This window comes from Stegodyphus dumicola, chromosome 2 (assembly GCF_044657685.1).
Source record: "Stegodyphus dumicola isolate Sdum_Otavi_A_Nest chromosome 2, ASM4465768v1".
NCBI classification, from domain to species: Eukaryota; Metazoa; Arthropoda; class Arachnida; order Araneae; family Eresidae; genus Stegodyphus; species Stegodyphus dumicola.
The window spans coordinates 246,123,986-246,143,854 of NC_140769.1; the positions used below are offsets into that span (position 1 = coordinate 246,123,986).

The following is a 19,869-nucleotide window of genomic DNA, read 5'->3' on the forward strand; positions in this document are numbered from 1 at the left end:
GATTTTTTCTGAGATAACATGCCATTTTTTCCCATATTTCGATTCTACGACTCAAATTATGCCTAAATATTCTGTAAAATTTGGTGCGAAATTTACAGAGAAATTAAAAAATTTATCTTGGCACAATTTTTTCAGTTTGCGCCAAGAATAATTCACTTGCCAAACTCCTTAATATATAGCAACCTTTCCCTTCCATTGTGGAGGAGCAGGAAAAAAGTCACAGTGTTCCTAGCTTTTCAAATTGTGCATAAGCGGGGGAAAAAAATCACATCGTTTCTACTTTCAAATAATTTTAACAAAGTGCCTAAACCCCATTTAACGTTACTATCGCTTTCAACAAATATGCCAAATTTCAAAATGTGCCAATATATAAATTCACGTATAGCTTCTGAAATTTTTAATAAAAACTAATTTTTTGCATGTATGCTTAGAAATACCTCTACTTTAAGATGATGGTAAAAATTTTATAGCTCATAATTCAAAAATTTGTTCGAAAAATTTATAAAATTTTTTAAAAAATAAATCGTATAAAATGAACTTAAATTTCAAAATATCAAAGGAAGAATCAAATAAATTTAATAAAAAAACAGATATATGGAAAAAAAATTACCACGTCATTTCAGAAAAAGTCTGATTTTGTGTCAAAATACTTATATTAGAACAGTGCTATATATAAACTTAATACATATCCTAAGTCGTGCTTTCGAGACATGAAAAATGCAAGTTGAATTTCATCAACTGGCCCAGTAGAACAGGAGATACAGAACTGGACCCCCCCTTTTTTAACACAGTGTAGTTACTGGTACAAAACAGAAAAATTACCACCTACATGTATACTGTATTTTTCTAAGTCAGCACACACCACTCTCTTATCAGCAAATTTATATGTGCTACCAGAATGAGATAAAGATGTGAAACTGCATAACATGAACAGAAACATATCATAAGTGCAAGTAACAAATTTTCCTGTCTTAGCAATATTACATCTTTTCAACTGTGGAATACCTGGAAATCATTTCAGATGATAGACGAAAGACTGCAAAATTAAAAAAATAACAATTTCTGGAATTTTGATTAATACAGCTGAAAGAACTTTGTTTCAAAGCAAATTTTATTCAGCAGAAAATGCATTATTATTTGCAAACAAAAACAACTCGCATTTATTTCATTTTGTTGGGAAATTTGCATTCTCCTTTGAAGATGCGCAATGCTGAAGATGAGTAAGTTCAATGCTATATAGTCCCATTGCAGAAGCCATGAAATGCAGCTGTGAAGACAGTGTGTCCTCCCAACGCGCATATCTCTCATGTGTGTCGTTTTGATTATCAACGTGGTCAGTACCCATGATTCTCTGCATTGCTGCGCAACAATGCGATGCATGGAATCCTGACATGGAAAATAGCTGTCAAAGCCTATACTGTTAATAAAGACCTAGTAGAGTGTTTCTGACCGCATTTCTATGAAATGTTAGACCAGACAACATGTATGGAACTGTTAACCTTTCCCGGCATGCTACCTTTTAAAATTGGAATTTTGATTAAAAAAAAAAAAAGGAAAGGTACGCAGTCTAATTAGGCCTAGGGAGTATACAAGTAAAATTTTGTGAAGATAGCACTTATCGTTTTAATTCTATGGGTGTGCCCAAAGTGGACACACTGATTGAATAGAGCTTCAAAAAGAGTACTGAAATGAGCATTGTTGTCAATGAACTGACCAATGAGATGCGGAGAAACAAAGAATACAGACTCTCAGTTGTCCTAGATTATTGGTGAGCCCAGTCTGAGCAAACCTAGGGTTCGCCGTTTGATATTAGGCAAGATTTCAAGGTAAAAATTTTAAACTAATATAGAACAAGGAGATTAGCATACAGCCAAAAAAATAATAGAAATTTCTTTTCAAACAATTCCTTTTATAACCTAAAAAAAAAAAAATCTGGAAGATTTCTTTGAAAAATGAGGGTCCTAAAAAGCTAAACATGGCTAAAATATATGAATTGGTTTGTGTTGAGCTGCCATCTACTATAAATAAAGAAGGTTCAGAGTAACCTATAAATCCTTTTTCATTCAATTTTTCTGTGCATACAGAAGGAAATTTTTAGGTGTGTCCAGACCGGACACACTGTGGCGCAAAGAGTTAAGTGAAGTACCTGCTGACATACCAGTCATTCATCTTCTTCATGCACTGTTTTTCCTGACATGTCATAGGTTGACAACCTTTTCATCTGTTTTGCTAAGCTCAATGAAAGCACCTATTAGAAGTCAATGTTTAACTAACTTACAGCAAATATGCTCCTTGGGTAGGGACCCAAGTTTCATACTAAGTCAAACTCTCAACATCACCCCAAATTAAAATTCAACACTTTTGGCAGCAGCAGAAGTGCAATTAGCTCATTCAATTGCGATTCAAACACAACCTTTAAGCTAATGAACATCACTTACTTTCACATTTAATAATACATTAATGATTTAAACAACACCTTTAAACAAATATCTCCAATGTCTAGCCATATTTAGAAAATAATGGACTGATTTAATAAGTAATATCAAATGCTACATGATTTCCAAACCAACACGTGTTCCCAAATAGAGTTTGTCCCTTAATATGCTACACATGTTCCTTCAACACTAAAATATTATCAAAAGATTAATTCTTTTCAAAGCACACGACAATAGTAATTTTTTAATGATGAAATACATAAAAATCTGACATACTGAAAATTTACTTTATCCACTTGGAATTTAGTTTCAAATATTCCTGATGTCAACACTCGGCATCGGAGAATATCCTACAAAGTTAAATAAAATTATGTATTTAACATGGCCTAAATTTTAAATAAATTTATAACATTTTATTCTCAAATACGGAATTAGTCTCACCTGCTCTGATGGAGTATAGTCAGGTTTCTTTATAACATTTACCCTATCTAAGAAACTGAAAAAAGAAAAATATTAAATTATTACTATTATAATTTAGATATCTCATTAATGCAACTAAAAAAATCATACCTAAAACACAGCATTTAAAAATACAAAGGAAAAAACACATGACAATGTAAAATACGAAATTAAGAAGGGACTTTAACTGCTGAGTATTATACAAAACTATCAATTTTAGAGTAACTAACGCATGTTATTATTTAATGAGCAAAATGTTCAAACAGTGTTCCTACAACCTCAAATACAAAAATCTGATGTGGACACAATATGCCTTCTTTGTACATCTATTAAATTATACACATTTTTTGCTGCACTTCATTTGAGGATATTTCCTCCAATTAAACTTTATTAAACTGATTTTTCAAGGCAAGTTGTAAATGATATCAAAATTGCAAATTTTGAAATTAAATACTGCATCAATTTTTGTCGCATGGAAGTTAAACTTCTTGTATTTTCATTTTTTTTTTTAACGATTATAAAAATTTCCAAAATATATAGGTTTTTTTTTTAAATTTGAAACTGCCCAAACATGAATATTTTTGTCATTTAAAATGCTTCTGCTTATTAGATGTATATGTCTGCGACCAACAATTGCAAAAATAAAGGTTAAGTAAAACTTTTAAGATGGACAAGGGGTTTGTGGAATAAATAAATAAAAATAAAAATAAAATAATAAAACTGCTATTTTTAAGGATAACATACCTAAATCATTATGGTGGTATAGTTTGGATGTTCTCAGTATAGTTAAATTAGACTTCTTGTCAAAATTCTAAGACTGATCTTAATGTAGACTAGACTACCTAATAGCTTTCTATCTTTTTTATGAACAAAATGTGTATACTTTAGCTAAGTCTCAAGAAAACCCACTTGATTGAGTTCTATTGACATTTGACAACTTCTCTTGTTTTTTGCCTTTATTCTCTTTTAAGTACCTATAATTCATAACTTTTTTTTCCCCTAAATTCCTGTTTAGCATTCTCTAAGCTCACTCATAGTTTACTAGAAACAGCCTTTACTACATCACAAATTTTTTTTAAATTTATTTGTATTTCACAATTCTTATTTTACGTTTTGAAATTATTATTGTTTTATTATTAAACATTATTCTATATGTTGTAAAATTTATTCCATTCATTGAACTAAACACTACAACTTTTTCCATTCAATGAATTGAAGCGAATTAATACTTCACTTGAACTCAAATTGTAGGTCTTTTTAGGATTCATTATCTAGGTATTTCAATACTTTTTTGTTTTTTTAAATTATTAATTTTTTACTTCTACATATTTTATATTGCAAAAAAGTTTTTCCCTTTGTTTTTAGCTCAAAGAAGCATTTAACTTAGAAGGGCTATTAGTCTCAAAACAGGATCTTGCGTTGAATCACTATAAAAAAAGTCTCTTAAAATTGTTGCAACAAAATATTATCATCTCATATTATATTTAAAGAAATTAAATAATGAAGAATTTTCATGAATGTATGCATTTTTTTTTTTTTTTTTTTTTTTTTTTTTTCACTGCGAAAAGAAAACAGTACCTAGAGCCATCAAATTTTGAATAATGTAGTCCTCCACCCAAATTTGGACACTTGGAAGGCCTGAATTTTATATTTGTTTAATTGTGTATTTCATATTTTGCAAAACTTTAATGAAGTTTTGGCTAAAACTAAACAATTTCAAAGCTAGCAATGGCAACACTGTACAGAAATAAACATTTTTATCTCCAGCGTGTGAGACTAGAGCGTTATAAATTCTAAAAATAGGCTGTTTTTAAATATTTTTTGCCTAAAGTGGTGTTAGCCCAAATGCTCTCAAAATGTGTATGTAAATGAGGAAAAAATGAAAAAAAAAAGGTTACCTTGGACGTAATATAAAATCTGAAGGCTTTCAAAATTTATATATATATATTCTATAATTATTTTTACTGAGTTTATTCAGTTTAAAATTTGTAGTTTACCCTACAACTTATTGCATTCATTGAACTAAGCACAACTTTTCCCTTCGTTGAACTGTGACTTAATACTTCACTTGAACTAAAAACTGGTAATCTTCGAGGATTCATATTCATATCCCAAGCAATGCAATGTTTTTCTTTCTTTTTCTTTTCCAAATTATTGATTTTTAATTCTACATTTTTATATTACAATAGATTTTTTAAAAATTACTTTTACAGAGTTTAATCAATTTAAAATTTAGGCTTTTCATCAAGTTATATCCGAGTCAAATACTCTTTCACTGCAGTTCTCAGATGGATTTCTGTTTTGCATATCACAGTCTGAAGATTCAGTCCTTTCAGACCTTTCATGTACAGGAAGATCATGTACAGGATTTTATTCACCACTCTGTAGCTTATTCGCATCGTGTGTACAATTCACCTCGGTATTTTTAAAGTTTGTACATGCTTATTTTCTTCTACTTCCTGAGAGCCAGTTCCAATGTTTGCATCAGAGTTATGAATAGAATCCGATCCTTCACAAACAGAAGTATCTTGGTTTAGAATCAAGTTTGTGTCTGTACAAACTGTACTGCAAGGCACATGCTTAGTTTGAAAACTGGTTGTATTTTCTTGCAATACTGGAGCACTCTGCTTAAGCTGTACATCAGCTTCTTCCATCTCTGCATAACATAAATTTTCAGATGGTTCAATACTTGCTAACTGCAACTTCATAACTTCACTGTCAGTTTCTATGAACATAACAGTTGCACTTTCACTTTCTTCCACTTCTACTTCAGGCACTTAAGAATCAAGAACTTTATTTCCATGAATTATTTTTCACCTTTTTCAGATACTTTACTAGCCACTTCTGTTATTTCTACATCTTTACAAACAGTATTACAACTTTCTTCTGTTTCAACTTCAGACACTTAAGAATCAGAGCTTCTTTCGCATCCATTTCTTTATATTTTCATTCCTTTTCTTTAATCTCATTAGATGTTTCATCCTTCATTTCTTGATCTTTCTTGGGCACTTCATCAGCTACTTCCTTCATTCTTTGATTCTTTAGATGCCACTACTGTCATTTCCATGTCTACTATTTTGGATCCAATTTCTTTTGTAAGCTCCACTTTCATCCGCTGGAGTTGCTCTAGTGGCTTTTCTTGGGCGAATTTCATCTCTTTTCATTTGGCTTTCATCTCTTCCTGTCCGGTTTTTACAGCTGCTAAAAAGTCTGTAAACTTCATTTCCTCTGCCATGGCCTTTTCCTGTATGCCGGTCACTGGCATTCACTCATAAACCTCACTCCTGACACTAATTGTTGCGTTTCTTACGGGTTCCTGGATTTGGAGTGATTCACGGCAACACTTGACGAAGAATGAAAACAATTTATTAGTCAATATTACTTAGGCAGCTCCTAGAAACACGTTTACAATCTTAGGAAAACTATGACAAACATGCTGAAACAATCAGCAGGATGGCTATAACAGTGAAGACAGCTTCACGGCAAAGCAATAGAGTACAGCTCCTGACTCGGTTCGGTTGTTCTCGAAACTCAACTTACTCTCAAGGCTACGACTCACAATGCACTCAATAGCCTTAACGATACACACTCTCAATACAATGACAAGATACCTTGACACTAGACTGACAATCAACTCGACAGACTACAAGACACTCGATACTCTGATGGCCAACTCAAAAGTAGACTCACAATCGACTGCTTCTCCGCATACAGGCAGGGTTTGGCCTGCCTCCGAGAACATTCTGAGCCAAATCGATATGAATTTGTTCTAGAAGATTTTCCATCCATCCATGGCATATTGCCAATTCTGTCGTTAAATGGGCTATTTCACACCAAATGTGACAACTCTGCCTTTCCTTGCCATTTAATGGCAACCCTAAAACCACCTTACGGGGAAGCTATCTTACTGCAGCTGGACATTTTGTAACACTTCTTCAGTTATACTAACCCCCTGATGACACAGTGAAAGATGTACATTTCATTTTTCATTTTTGGCATATTTTGCGTCCTATTTCTTACAGTTTGCTGTGCTTCAGTTTTTTGCATGTGCTTTAATCTGATTTGAACATGGGATGAATTTTAAATGTATTTTTGATTTTACTTGTTTATACACACACACACACACATATACTTTTGTTACTGCTGATTGCAATAAAAAAAAAGGAGGTACACAGCTAGATGTAATAGCAGTCCTCTATACAAAATTTCTATGTTCTACAGCTAATCATTTTTGAGTTATGCCTAATTATACATGTGCACACTCTTTTTTTAAACCTACTAGTAAATGGCAACTGAATAAATTAAAGATATATATGTCAGAAATTCCCTTTTGTAATACCATGTTAAAAATAAAACAGTAAGATGCATTATTATCAAACATAATTTAATATTCAACAGAATTATAAAACAAATTTGAGAATAAAATTAATGTAAAATTTATTAATCAACATTAAATCACAAAATTTCCTGACATACTTTTATTTTACACTTATGGTAGTTGGACATACACAGACGAGCCAAAACATTGACCATTCCCACATTTTTTCAATGAACTCATCTGGATGACGTACAGGGCACATGATTACGTGGGAAGGGTATTTAACTGCTGCTGGAGAAGGTAAGGAATCAGTCTTTCACTTAGTTTTGTGAGTGATTGGAAAGGCTGCTGAACTAAGTGAATTTGACAGAAGGCAGATTGTAATCACCTGGAAAATTGGAATGAGTGTCTCTGAAACTGCATGACTGGTAGGTTGTTCACGATCTAATTTAAAGTGGATAAATAATGGTGAAACTAGCAGTAGATGCCAAGGTGTTGGATATCCACACGTCATCAAAGAAAAAGGACATTGGAGACTGTCCCGCTTGATACAGCAAAATCGGCACAAGACAGTGGCTCAGCTGACAGCACAATACAATGCAGGTGCAAGTGTTTTGGAACACACAGTTCAGTGGACACTGTTGGATATGGGACTGTGCAGAAGACACCCCACACGTGTGCCTCTGCTGACCAAGCGTCATTGTCAACTACGCCTAGAGTGGGCACGGAAACATCGAGATTGGACCATGGATAAGTGGAAGACAGTTGCCTGGTCGGATGAATCACAATTTCTCATTCATTACGATGATGGTCTTATCAAGGTATGTCGTCTTCCAAGCGAACAATTGCTCCCCCTCATCCAGCAGATCATACACAGGCTGGTGGTGGCAGTATTATGCTTTGCGGAACGTTCTCGTGGGTGGCTTTGGGATCATTAATTGTGGTATAAGAGACCATGAAAGTTGCGAACTATTTGAACATAAGTTGCAACTAGAAATTCCCAACTAGAAATGGAAAGGACAACACTCCATGTCACAAGGCTTGAACTGTGTTGGGGTGGTTCAAGGAGCACAAGGATAAATTCCAATTAATATCCTAGCTGCCTAACTTGCCAGACCTTAAACCAATAGCAGGGCTGTGGAGTTGGTAGGGAAAATGACCCACTCCGACTCCTGGAATTTTAACGACTCCCTCATATATATGTAAACATACACACATTAGTTATAGCTTATTTTTTTAATATAAAAGAAGTAGAAGATGCCACAAATAATTTGATGCATAGCAAATTATTTATATTAATTAGCCTTTATTATGAAATGGAAAAACTGGCATTAGTAATTTCTAAGACCATAGATCCGATTTGATAAACTTCAGGAATGAGAAGAGTCTTTCCACACTGACTTGAGGAAGAGCTGTTACTGTTAGGGCTATTTCTTTCAACTTTTAAGGTAGATTTTGATAAGTTCTACAAGAGGTGTCTTGCGAGAGCAATCATATTTCTCTAGTTCTTCAAAGGTTGAGTAGAAATCTTGTTTGTACTTTTTTTTATTTTTATATCTAAAGGCTCTTGGTTCTTTATTTTCATTTGCTTTGCCTTAGCATTTTCAATATTATCCAATTATTTCTCAAAATCTAATTCATGACTGGAAGAGGATGACAGAGACTCAGTTGCAATGTCAGCAGTTCTGAGTTTTTAATTTGTTCATCATTCAAAAAAATTTGGCGTTTAGGATCTACATATATTGAACTCAGCAAGATCTCATTGTCTAGCAAACTAGTTTCTCTTTTCTTCATTGAAGAAATGATTCCTCCCTTCTGCAATAAACCCTCCATTTGAGAAAGAAGAAACATCACATTCTTCCAGTCTTGCCTCCTGTTAATTCTTCAGATTGTAGCTTTTTTGTGGCTATATACAGTGAAGAAAGAAGAGTTTCCAATTCTGCAAGATCATTCCACAGTCTTTCTGGAAGTGAAACATTGAGGTTATATATACATCTTCTAAAAAAGCTCTTGATTCTAACAGCCTCCATATCATCAAATATGTATTTCTCCAATGCTTTGCTTGATCAATAATAGCTCCTTTTCCTGCTCGCTTCCTAAGAATAGCATCAATTTTGGGAGTTTTTGCTGCTTACCTAAATTTACCAATGAGATTCACAACTAAATGAAACAGTTTAATCAATAATGGCAAATATCACATCCATCCTGCTCCCTAATATTTATATATTAGTAATCAATAAAATAGAAAATAAGTATTTATAAATGTATATAGTCCATAAATAAAATATTAACTCAGTTTGTCATTAAATTTTTTTTCCAATTCACTTCAACTTCATTTCAAATTCAAACTGTCCAACAAAAACTGGAGTCGGAGTTAATGCATTTTTAGTGACTCCAAAAAAGGAGTAGAATCGAATACCCTAAAATCTGCCCAACTCCAATTCCGACTTCATAACCCTACACGATACACCACATTTGAGTAGCAGCTCAGAGATCAAACACTACCATCTCGGAATATCTAGACATTGCATGACCGCTGCTTAGACATTTGGTACAACCTGTCTCCAGTCATCTACCAAGCATATATGGCGTCCATGCCAAGGGAAGTTGCAGCTGTTTTGCAGGCTAAAGGTTACATAATGCATTAGTGAGCAGGTGATCATATGCTTTGCCTCTTCAGTGTATTTTAAAGATTAGTGATATTTTATTTACAGTTAGCTTTATATTGATTTTTCTTTTACGCCCCATTTCATCACATATTTGTTCAATCCAGAGGTTCAGTAAATAGGAAAATTTTATGCCAAGTGGCATAGATTAAAATGAGAAGAAAAATCATAATAAGCATGAGTCATAATACAAGCTTCGTTGCTGCTTGCATAAAGAGAGAGACTCGCTGATCAGAACAGACCTGAAGGCCTGATGTAACAGTCAGTAAGTGTTGAAAACTAGTTATGCTTTGAATGCCTGACCGCAGTTAATGTCAGAGCTTCATGTAGATTTGCTACAGTTGTACCCCAGATAATATACTTCAAAATTAGAATAAGCCAATGAAGTACTAGAGGTGATAAGTTGTTTTGTATTATTTCAAGTTTTTTTAGCTGTAAGGAATGAAGTTTTACATTAATTTTTACATTTTCGTAAGCCCTTTGTTATTACAGGTTTACATAGTCATTATTAATTATTTTTATTTTTAAAAAATATTCCTTAAAAAACATTATAAAATCACAATCTAAGAACATTTTATTGTTTAAAATTGCAATTACATATATATTGCATGTATAAACTATGACATAATTTATTACATTTATTCTGAAATGATATTGGATATTTGGAGAAAATTTCCAGTTAGTATCATAGCTAATTTATAGCAGTTTCCTACACTTCTAACAATAACAAATTTGTTTTAATAAACAAACCAATATTCTCACCAGTTTTCTACTTCATCTCTTAACATGTTAATGCCACAACAATATGCTTTTGAAGAATTTTCTCTTTATGCATTCAATTTCTTCTTTAATAGGTTTCTCTTCCATTTTAGAATTATTTAATTAAAGATTTCTGTTATTCTAAAAAAGTTCATGTATTTAGAATGTATATAAAAAAATGCCAATTTTATATTTTTTGATAATATAAGTATGGAGAATAAATATGAAATGATATATGGTCACAAGCAATGTGGCAGAATTTTTAGAATTAAGCGAAGCACCCAACAATGAAATCTAGGGATGGTAAAATTTGCAAAATTTAAGACATTGAAGATGGCCAAAATTTAGAAATTAGGGAGACACCGAGGAGCAGAGTTTAGGACTGACAGAGATTGTATCAGCCGAGAAAATACATACTACCAACCCTCCGTACGGTGCATAACACACATATGAAATCATTTTTTTAAATTGTCAACCTTTAATTTCTTCATTAATAGAAAAATTCTTTTTATAGATATCTATCCATTTGAGAAAATTAGAACTATTTTTGAAATTTTCCACGGCTGTGTCTGGTAAAAAGAAGAGAAAATAAAGGGAATTATGGGTGGATTTAGTGTATGAATTGAGAGTGCATTTAGAGAATTGGTTGGATTCAGTGGAAGTTCAAAATTTTGAAAGTCTTAAGGAACTTACACTCATCGAGCAAATTAAGCGGCGAGTCGCTCTAGAAATAAGAGAGCACTACTTGGACAATTGGGAAAAATTTAAAACAACTTCTATTTTAACAGAGAAATGCTACAGAGATGAGGCTTTGAGAAGAGATATGAGGAGGTTAGAACAGAGAGTGGGGTTTAAGAAATCATTTGAGAAGGTTAGAGAGCGGTATGTAAATTCCAATGGTAGTTATAATCAGAAAAGTAGTGGTCATCAAAGAATTAAATCGGAGGAGCATAGGAAAGTGGAGGATTCTAAAAAAGAACAGACTTTCAATGAAGTACGTTTCGAGAAACAGAGAAAATAAGGTGTTACCAAGGACGGGCATATCTGACCTAACTGTACGTCGCTGGAAAAGAATAAGGCTAATCTGGTGAATAATTTAGGAATGGAGAGTTTGGGGAATTGTTTTGAGCCATATTTCAAGAAAGCAGTAATTAAAGGGGTAGAGAGAGAATATCTGAGAGATACTGGAGCTGGAATAGATCTGTACAATAGTACTTGGATTAATACTAGTGACTTATTAAGGGAAACTGTATGGGTGAAACACCCTTTGGACACAGAATGTAAATGTTTACCTTTGGCAAAAGTCACCATTGAAGCTGATTTTGGTGTGGTCAACACAAAGGCAGCCATTACTCCAGTAGAATTAGATAAAGAGTACTATTTGTAGGAAGTAAAACTGCACAGTTGACAGAGAATATTAGGGAACGACCGGTTCTCTTGAATGCTGTGTAAACTTGTAATCAGGCACATGCGAGCAAGAATTTAGAGAGAGAGAGCGCGCGCGGAAGACTTAAGATTCCAGATCGGAAAATGAGGAAGAGAAAGAAAGTGAAGGTGTTGTGAATAATGAGTTTCTGAAGAAGGGAAGTTAACAAGTAATACGGAGGAATCTGTTGAAATCCCAGTCATCAGTTCAGAAGAAAGGTCTATACTTGCGAAGGTTTCACCAGCAGAATTCTTGGAAGCATAAAAAACATGCACTAGTTTAGCGGCCCTCTGGAAGAAAGGGGAAAGCAAAAAAGAGTTTATAATTCTATAGGAGAAGCTACTCAGAGTGACAGATTCTAAAAACGGGGAAGATAAGCTTCAGCTGTGTGTGCTTCTGGTTTTTAGGAAAGGGATCTTGAAGTTATGCCACAAGGAAATCTCTGGTCATTTAGGCATAACAAAAACCAAGGATAGAGTTTTGACACACTATTTCTGGCCAAATTGCTACCAGGAAATTGAAGAATTTGTGAGGACAAACGATATTTGTCAGCGTGTACGTAACAATAGGGTAAAAGAAAGCCCCAACGAAGATTGTGCCCATTATATCAGAAGTGTACATATTAGATATTGATGCAGTAGGACCTCTGATTCCTAGTTCACGTGAAAATAAATACTTAATTACGTCAATTTGTGTTGCTTCCAAATATCCAGATGCCATTCCTGTACATAATTTAAGCTCTAATTGTGTGATTTAAGCCTTGATACAATCTTTTCTAGATCAGGTCACCCTAAGGAAATTCAGTGCGTTTTGGGTAGATCATGATCAGTGAACCTACATCTGAGTGTGTTTAGTAAGTTTGGAATTAAAGTGTACTATTCTTCCGTGTGTCACTCTCAAAGCAATTATGTTGAAAGGTTGCATTCCACCTTGAAAAGGGTACTGAAGGCTTTGTGCTTGGAAAGCGGGAAGGACTGGGAAGAATGTTTGCCATGTGCATTGTTCACCCTCAGAACTGTTAGCCATGAGAGCACAGGTTTTAGTCCCTGCGAGTTAGTACATGGAAAAAATTTGAGAATGGCGATAAACTGGATAGGGCCAGGTAAAATAACTACCGTAATTTCTGGAAGAAACACCACGGCGTTTACGTGTTTAAAACTTACATTTTCCGCGGGTGTGGCGTTTCTACCCATGCGGCGTTTAGGTGAACTAAAAATACACTCATGTCCATAAATTAAGGATAATTCGGAGTCACGCGGAAATCGAACTCTAAAATAAATATATCATCTGTAAAATCACTACACATATCTTCAAGAATCATATACAAATTTCAGGAAGTAACCAGATGACACCAATGGTACGTCACAATGACGAAAGTGTAAGAGAGTGATATATAAGGAATACAGGCAAAGAGTAAAATTGTTCGCAAGCGCTTTATAAGCATTTCAGTGCAATAACCGAATAGTTATGACACGACACATTTGGATGATTTTTTACGAGGTAGAATTATCGGCCGTCTGGAATGTGGGCGTACCCAGCTGGAAGTATCAGAACTTGGAATTGCCCAGAGTGTCATCTCCAGGCTTTGGCAATGATTCCAAGATGACGGTAATGTGAGCAGACGTTACAGCACAGGCCGCCCCAGAGTTACAACGCCAAATGAGGACTGGTATTTGGCAGTTACTGCCAAAAGAAACAGGTGGAGCACAGCCTCAGACCTGTCTCGAGCTCTCTTCAGCCATTGGTACGACAATTTCAAGGCAGATTGGTCTATATGCTCGTAGACCTGTAAGATGCGTTCCACTTACTGCAACTGACTGTCGCCTGCGGTTAGCCTGAAGCAGAGAGCATGCATTGTGAACACCGCAACAGTGGGCTTGTGTGATGTTTTCCGACGAATCCAGGTTTAGCTGGCAGTCTGATTCTCACCGGACTTTCATATGGAGAGCTCTAGGTACCCGTTACCACCAAGAAAACATCATTGAGCGACACCGTTACGGTGGTACAGGAGTGCTCGTTTGGGCTGGAATTATTCTGGGTTCCAGAACTGACCTGCATGTTCAAACTGGTACCATGAGAAGCCAAATCTAACAGGATGTCATTCTGAAACAACATGTATGTTTGTTTCGGGGCGTCATGGGTGCACAATTTGTGTTTATGGATGACAACACCCATCGTCACTGTGCAAACATCGTAAGCGAATGCCTTCAATCGGAGGATATCACCCGTATGGACTGGTCAGCATGCTCACCGGACTTGAATCCAGTAGAGCACGTGTGGGACAGGCTTGGCCGACGAGTTGCAGCCCGTCAACCTCCTCCGACATGTCTACCAGAACTTCGGAGAGCATTGCTTTTTTAGTGGTGTAATATCCCCCAAGATCAGATCGATAATTTGATACTCAGCATGCCTAGGCGTTGTACGGACTGTATTGCATCGTCTGGGAGACATACAATGTATTAACAATCATACCAACCATGTAATATTGGTTTTTTGTAAATAGGTTTTTTTTTTTTGCAATTTGCTCCAGGGAGAAAAAATCGCTAATTTTTTTAATAATACAGTCAAAAGTCGTTAATTCGGACCTCAAAGCTAAAAACTTTCTGCGCATGCGCCGCGTTGGCACATGCGCACAGGCGTTTTACGCGTGCGCATAAGACCTTGACTACTGCGCATATGCGTGTGCGCAAGTGCAGAATACGTTTTCGCCTGCGGATTTAATGTATAACGGACAGTGTAAGCTAAAATTATCTAATTATCTATTTCAGTTAATGATTGCATTGTTCCTTAATCTTTGAATTGGATCCCGCTTATTATTTTTTGCAGACTGCAAGAGCAATTTTATAAAAGTAAACTTGAACTTTCGATTATGTAAATAGAATTTCCGATGCTGGAACTTCCAAAGGATCTACAAAACGAAAGTATGTTTCGATGTCCAACAAACAAAAAGTGGAATTGCTGCAAAAAATGGATAAAGACATGAAGAATGTGACAGAGAGGTTAGTGAAAACGAAAAAATTTCGATTGACAACTTAGTCGGTATTCTCGGCACAGCAATTAACGGGACTTAAACAGCGGAACTTTGTAACTGAACAAGAAATTATGTCTGTTTATAGAATTAAAGAGAAAGTATTATCACATAAAACGAAGCAACTTAAACAACTTACATTGAAAGAAATGTTTAATAAATTAAACAAATAAATATTAAGTTTTTTTTTTTTTTTTTTTTTTGTAAATTTTGATACCCTTTAGATCATAATTGTTCTTTATTTCATAAATTACGGTTTCATATTTTTAATTTTAGAATTTCTGCAAGCCATCTTACGAGATTTAAACTGATGATCTATAATCCGGAAAAATCGATAATCCGGAATCGCCGAAGTCCCGACGAGTCCGGATTAACGACTTTTGACTGTATCAAACATATAGCATCTTTTTTTGCTCTTTACCTTTTGTTTAATAAATATGTCAAATTTGTTTTGCTTCTAACTCTTCCTTTGCCTAATTTTGCATTATCCTTAATTTATGGACATGAGTGTAAAATATTTACTATGATGGTCATTGTACATAGTTTTGATGGCCTTGTCTTTGTACATGGACTGGTGTTGTTCCCACACAAAAGACCACTAAGCTGTTTTTTGCGAACGTTATTTTGTTTACATTCTTTCCCTCGAACAGACCTACATGCCTTATTCACCCTAAACAAGATGTCAGAACATATAACATTCTTTTCCCTTTCAAATCAACATTCTCATCTGTTTGAATAGTCTCTCTCCTCTGCCATTCGATGAATCTTCCAGGGCCCATCCTCTACCCACCCCTGCCTTTTCTGCAATTTTTTTCAAAGGCGGATACGACTCCACCTGCCTCGCAATAACGAACTCTGACGTATTTCCCCTTCAGCATGAAACGATTTTTCTTGCCATTCTGCCAGATACAGATCCCATCAGTTTGGGTACAAGTACTTGTTGGATAGTTTTTAAGTACGAAGGGAGCGGAAAATTTTTTAAAATGGCACCTAAACAGCATAGAAGCTATACTGCTGGTTTTAAGCTTACACGTGCTGAACAAATTGGAAATAGAGCAGAAGCTCAAGAGTTTGAAGTGGACGAGAGATGTGTTCGACGTTGGAGAACTGAAAAAGAACTTATTAAAAATACGTCACAACAGAAATGAGCCCAAAGAAGTGGTACTGTAAGGTGGCCAAATCTAGAGGATGACCTTGCAAACTGGATAAAGGAGCAACGAGGAAAGAGAATGGCAATTTCGACTGTAAAAATTCGCTTACAAGCAAAATTTATAGCAAAACAAACATAAATGATTTCAAAGGAGGGCCTTGCTGGTGTAGCAGATTTATGAAAATAAAAAATATTTCTGTGCGTACTAGAACAACAGTCGGGCAACAATTACCAATGGACTGGCAGGATAAAAAGGCATCTTTTCTAAAATAAGTGACAGATATTATTGAGAAAAGAAAACTTCTTTGGTCACAGATAATAAATATGGATGAAATGGCGTTAGCTTTCGACTCTCCTGCAAACAGAACTGTTGATGAAACTGGTGCAAAAACCTGTATCTGTGCTTACGACGGGGCATGAAAGAACGTCATTTACATGTGTGTTAGCTTGTGCCACAAACGGTGACAAGCTAAAGCCGATGATCATTTTTAAACGAAAGACTATTCCGAAGGGAGATTTTCCTAATGACGTAATTATTTATGCAAACGAGAATGGCTGGATATGCGAAACAATCATACATGAGTGGCTACAAAAAGTTTGGCAGTGTAGTAAGGGATCTTTTTTCCAAACAAAAGGGTTATTGATAATGGATTCCATGCGTGCTCATTTACTTGAGTCAGTGAAAACCAGATGTCAAAAATTGTCTACGACCGTAGCAATAATTCCTGGTGATTTGACAAAATTCTTACAACCATTAGATTTGTCAGGTAATAAATCCTTCAAAGTTGAAGTCCGAAAGCGGTGGGAGTGTTGGGTGACTGAAGGACTGCATACGTATACCAAAAGCGGTAAAATGCATAGAGCATCTTATGAAGAAGTTGCAAAGTGGGTTGGAAGTGCGTGGAAATCGGTCAAAACATCATCAATAATAGCAGGGTTCAAAGAAGCTCAAATTATATCCTTAGATAAATAAAGAGACTGTAAATCAAAAGGATGAATGAGACGATCTGGAAGACTTGGAATTAGATCAGGATTTACTAAATCTTTTTAATTCAGATAGTGAAGAATCAGATTTTAATGGCTTCATGTATAGTTTGCTGTAATTCCTTTTGTAAGTAAATTTTCTTTTTGTCATCCAAATTTAATATTTTGTTCTTGCAACAGTTTTTATAATATAGTCTGAGTATTACAAATATGGACTTCTTTAGTGGGTAAATACAAGTATATACGTGAATGCAAATATATTTTCAACATTTCTTACCTTTAATTTATTTTTGAGTTATGTCTCTATTTTTGAGTTATTTCTTACCTTTAATTTATTTTTGAGTTATGTAATAGTTGTCTTAAAAAGGTTTTTGTAGGATTTTGGAATTATACTTTTGTAGATTCAAAATTGTTTGCATTGTATATTTCATTTTCAAAATGGTTAGAATTAAGTGTTTTATTGTAAGTATTAGCATTTTGTAAAATTTGAGGAATGTACTTTGTATTCTGATGTAGAAGAGAGGAATGTATTTTTGTTGCATTCTTGTTTTTATGTTTATCTGTCTCAAGGTGAGATTATCTAGAAATAAATGCAGGGTAATGTAACTGGCTTCCCTATTATCACTTTAATTGTGTGTTAAAAGCAGTGAAATGTATTTAGAATTTTCCCTTCCATAGTCTAGGAAAATTCTTCTATGAGGGGAGGAAGTTGAGATAAGGTGGCATAAAGGTTCTTTGTCTAAGATGAGTTTTCAGACTGCAATACTTTCATATCCGTGGTGAAATCCTGTGCCTTTGTTTATGAAAAGGGTTGCAGCCTCGAAGGGTACTCCAGTGGACAAAGACATAAAACAAGTCTTTTCATCAGGGTCAGGAGATGGACACATTATGTATGAGTGAAAGAATCCTCCCCCCTGGGAGTTCAGCACAAGTAAACACAGGGATATATATAAGGTGGTTTCCTGAGAAGAGAGGACAAACTTTCCTGTTTGAAGCTATGGCCATGTTGGCCTGCTAGAATGATCATTCATCGTGTATAATGCAACTGTTAAGGTTGCAGCATCAAGATATGCAACTGTTAAGGTTTTCATCTTATTAAAATTCATGTTATTGTTAAAACTTGAGTTAGAAGTTCATTTCAACCCTATGTCACAACTCAGGGTTTGCATGATGGTTTCGGCCACTACACCACAATATTCAGAGAAGGATTTCTGATTTCTAAGATCAAAAGCAGTAATAATTATGTTTTCATTGTTCTTCCAAAATTCTCAAAAAATAAATTCCTGTATAACATGCCCATCACATCTTAATATCATGAAAACATTTTCACTTTGTTACATTTTTGCAAAAACGTCCCTAATTTTAGATCTATAAATCTCATCTTCAAATCTTTCTAAACATTCAGAGGTGCAAGATCTAAAATACGAAATAAAAATCAAGTTTTCTAAGAGCAAAAAGCCACAAGGTTTTCAAAAAGAAAATTCATAGAAGAGTGTAAAGTGAATTTTATAGGGCAAATTGATACATATTTGAATATTCTGTGATAATTACATAGGAAAAAACTCTTACGATAACAAGTTATGTTGACTTTAAAACAATTACATTAGCTAATTTGCATTTGTTAAGTATATCAGAACTGTTCTTTATAGTATTTATTATCTTGTATATTTTTTAGATTCAAAATATTCCAATCATAAGTCACCAAAATGGAAAGTAATGCCACTCTATAATAAGGCAAGGGTTAATAAAAATGTTTCATTTTAATGTTATTTCTTAAATATAATTTTAATATATTGCAATTATTTTCATAATAGTTATCAATGTTGCTATGTTTGTTAAAAAAATCATCAAAAAATTCATAAATCTCCCAATAAAAAATTTTGCATACAAATTTTTTCTACACCTGTTTTTTACACCTAAAATAAATAAAATCAATTTTTATGTTATAACTATGTTAAAGAGTTTAGTAAAATGTCCAGATGACAAATTCTGCTTCAGTAACTAGAATCTGAATGATGTAGCATTCTTCCTTATTCCTTAAAAAAAATCTTTCTAATGGATTCCGTTACACTTCATGTTGCATTTTTAAAAATGGCCATTAATCTATTGCATTTTAAACGTTAACAGATTCATAAAAATTTTAGGATCTGCTAAACTCTTTTTCTTCACAACATGTACAGACATCAACATCTCAAAAAGACTAAGATAGATTTGCACATGGGCTTTAAAAAGGACCATTTTTAGATCATCGCATTATCAATACTGCACACAAGTCGTAAAAATAAAAGGTTTTTCTAAATGAAATAAATTCAATTTCAATAATTAAATCTCCAGTAAACTGATATGAATAAGCATTGCATGATATTAACCCTTACTTACACAGGTAGAGCACAAAGTGCTCCAGTCTTTGAAAACTCCTTTATGAATTCCAAGAAAATCATGTGGCCAATACATGCTCCCAATCTAACCTCTGTCCATTTATTCGTTTCAGAAAATGTAGTGGTAAAACGTTGATGACCGCAGTTTCCCGCCTTTATTTTCAGGATTGTTTTGGACAAGTCTCTTGTGGCACGCAGAATGCTACACTTGTGTAACAATGTAAATACTTGTTTTTACTCTTGTACCATTTTTTTTTTTTTTTTTT

At 34.3% G+C, this 19,869-nt stretch overlaps 1 protein-coding gene across 1 annotated transcript in view; it reads right to left on the reverse strand.

Annotated features, from left to right (window-relative positions):
- The window catches only part of Galphas (G protein alpha s subunit), a 70,760-nt gene that overhangs the window by 19,622 nt on the left and 31,269 nt on the right, over window positions 1-19,869 (reverse strand). The window contains exons 6-7 of the mRNA XM_035377914.2: window positions 2,877-2,931; window positions 2,712-2,785 (exon numbers count right to left, since the gene is read on the reverse strand). Coding sequence (XP_035233805.1) covers window positions 2,712-2,785; window positions 2,877-2,931 — 129 coding nt within the window. The remainder of the gene's footprint in view (window positions 1-2,711; window positions 2,786-2,876; window positions 2,932-19,869) is intronic.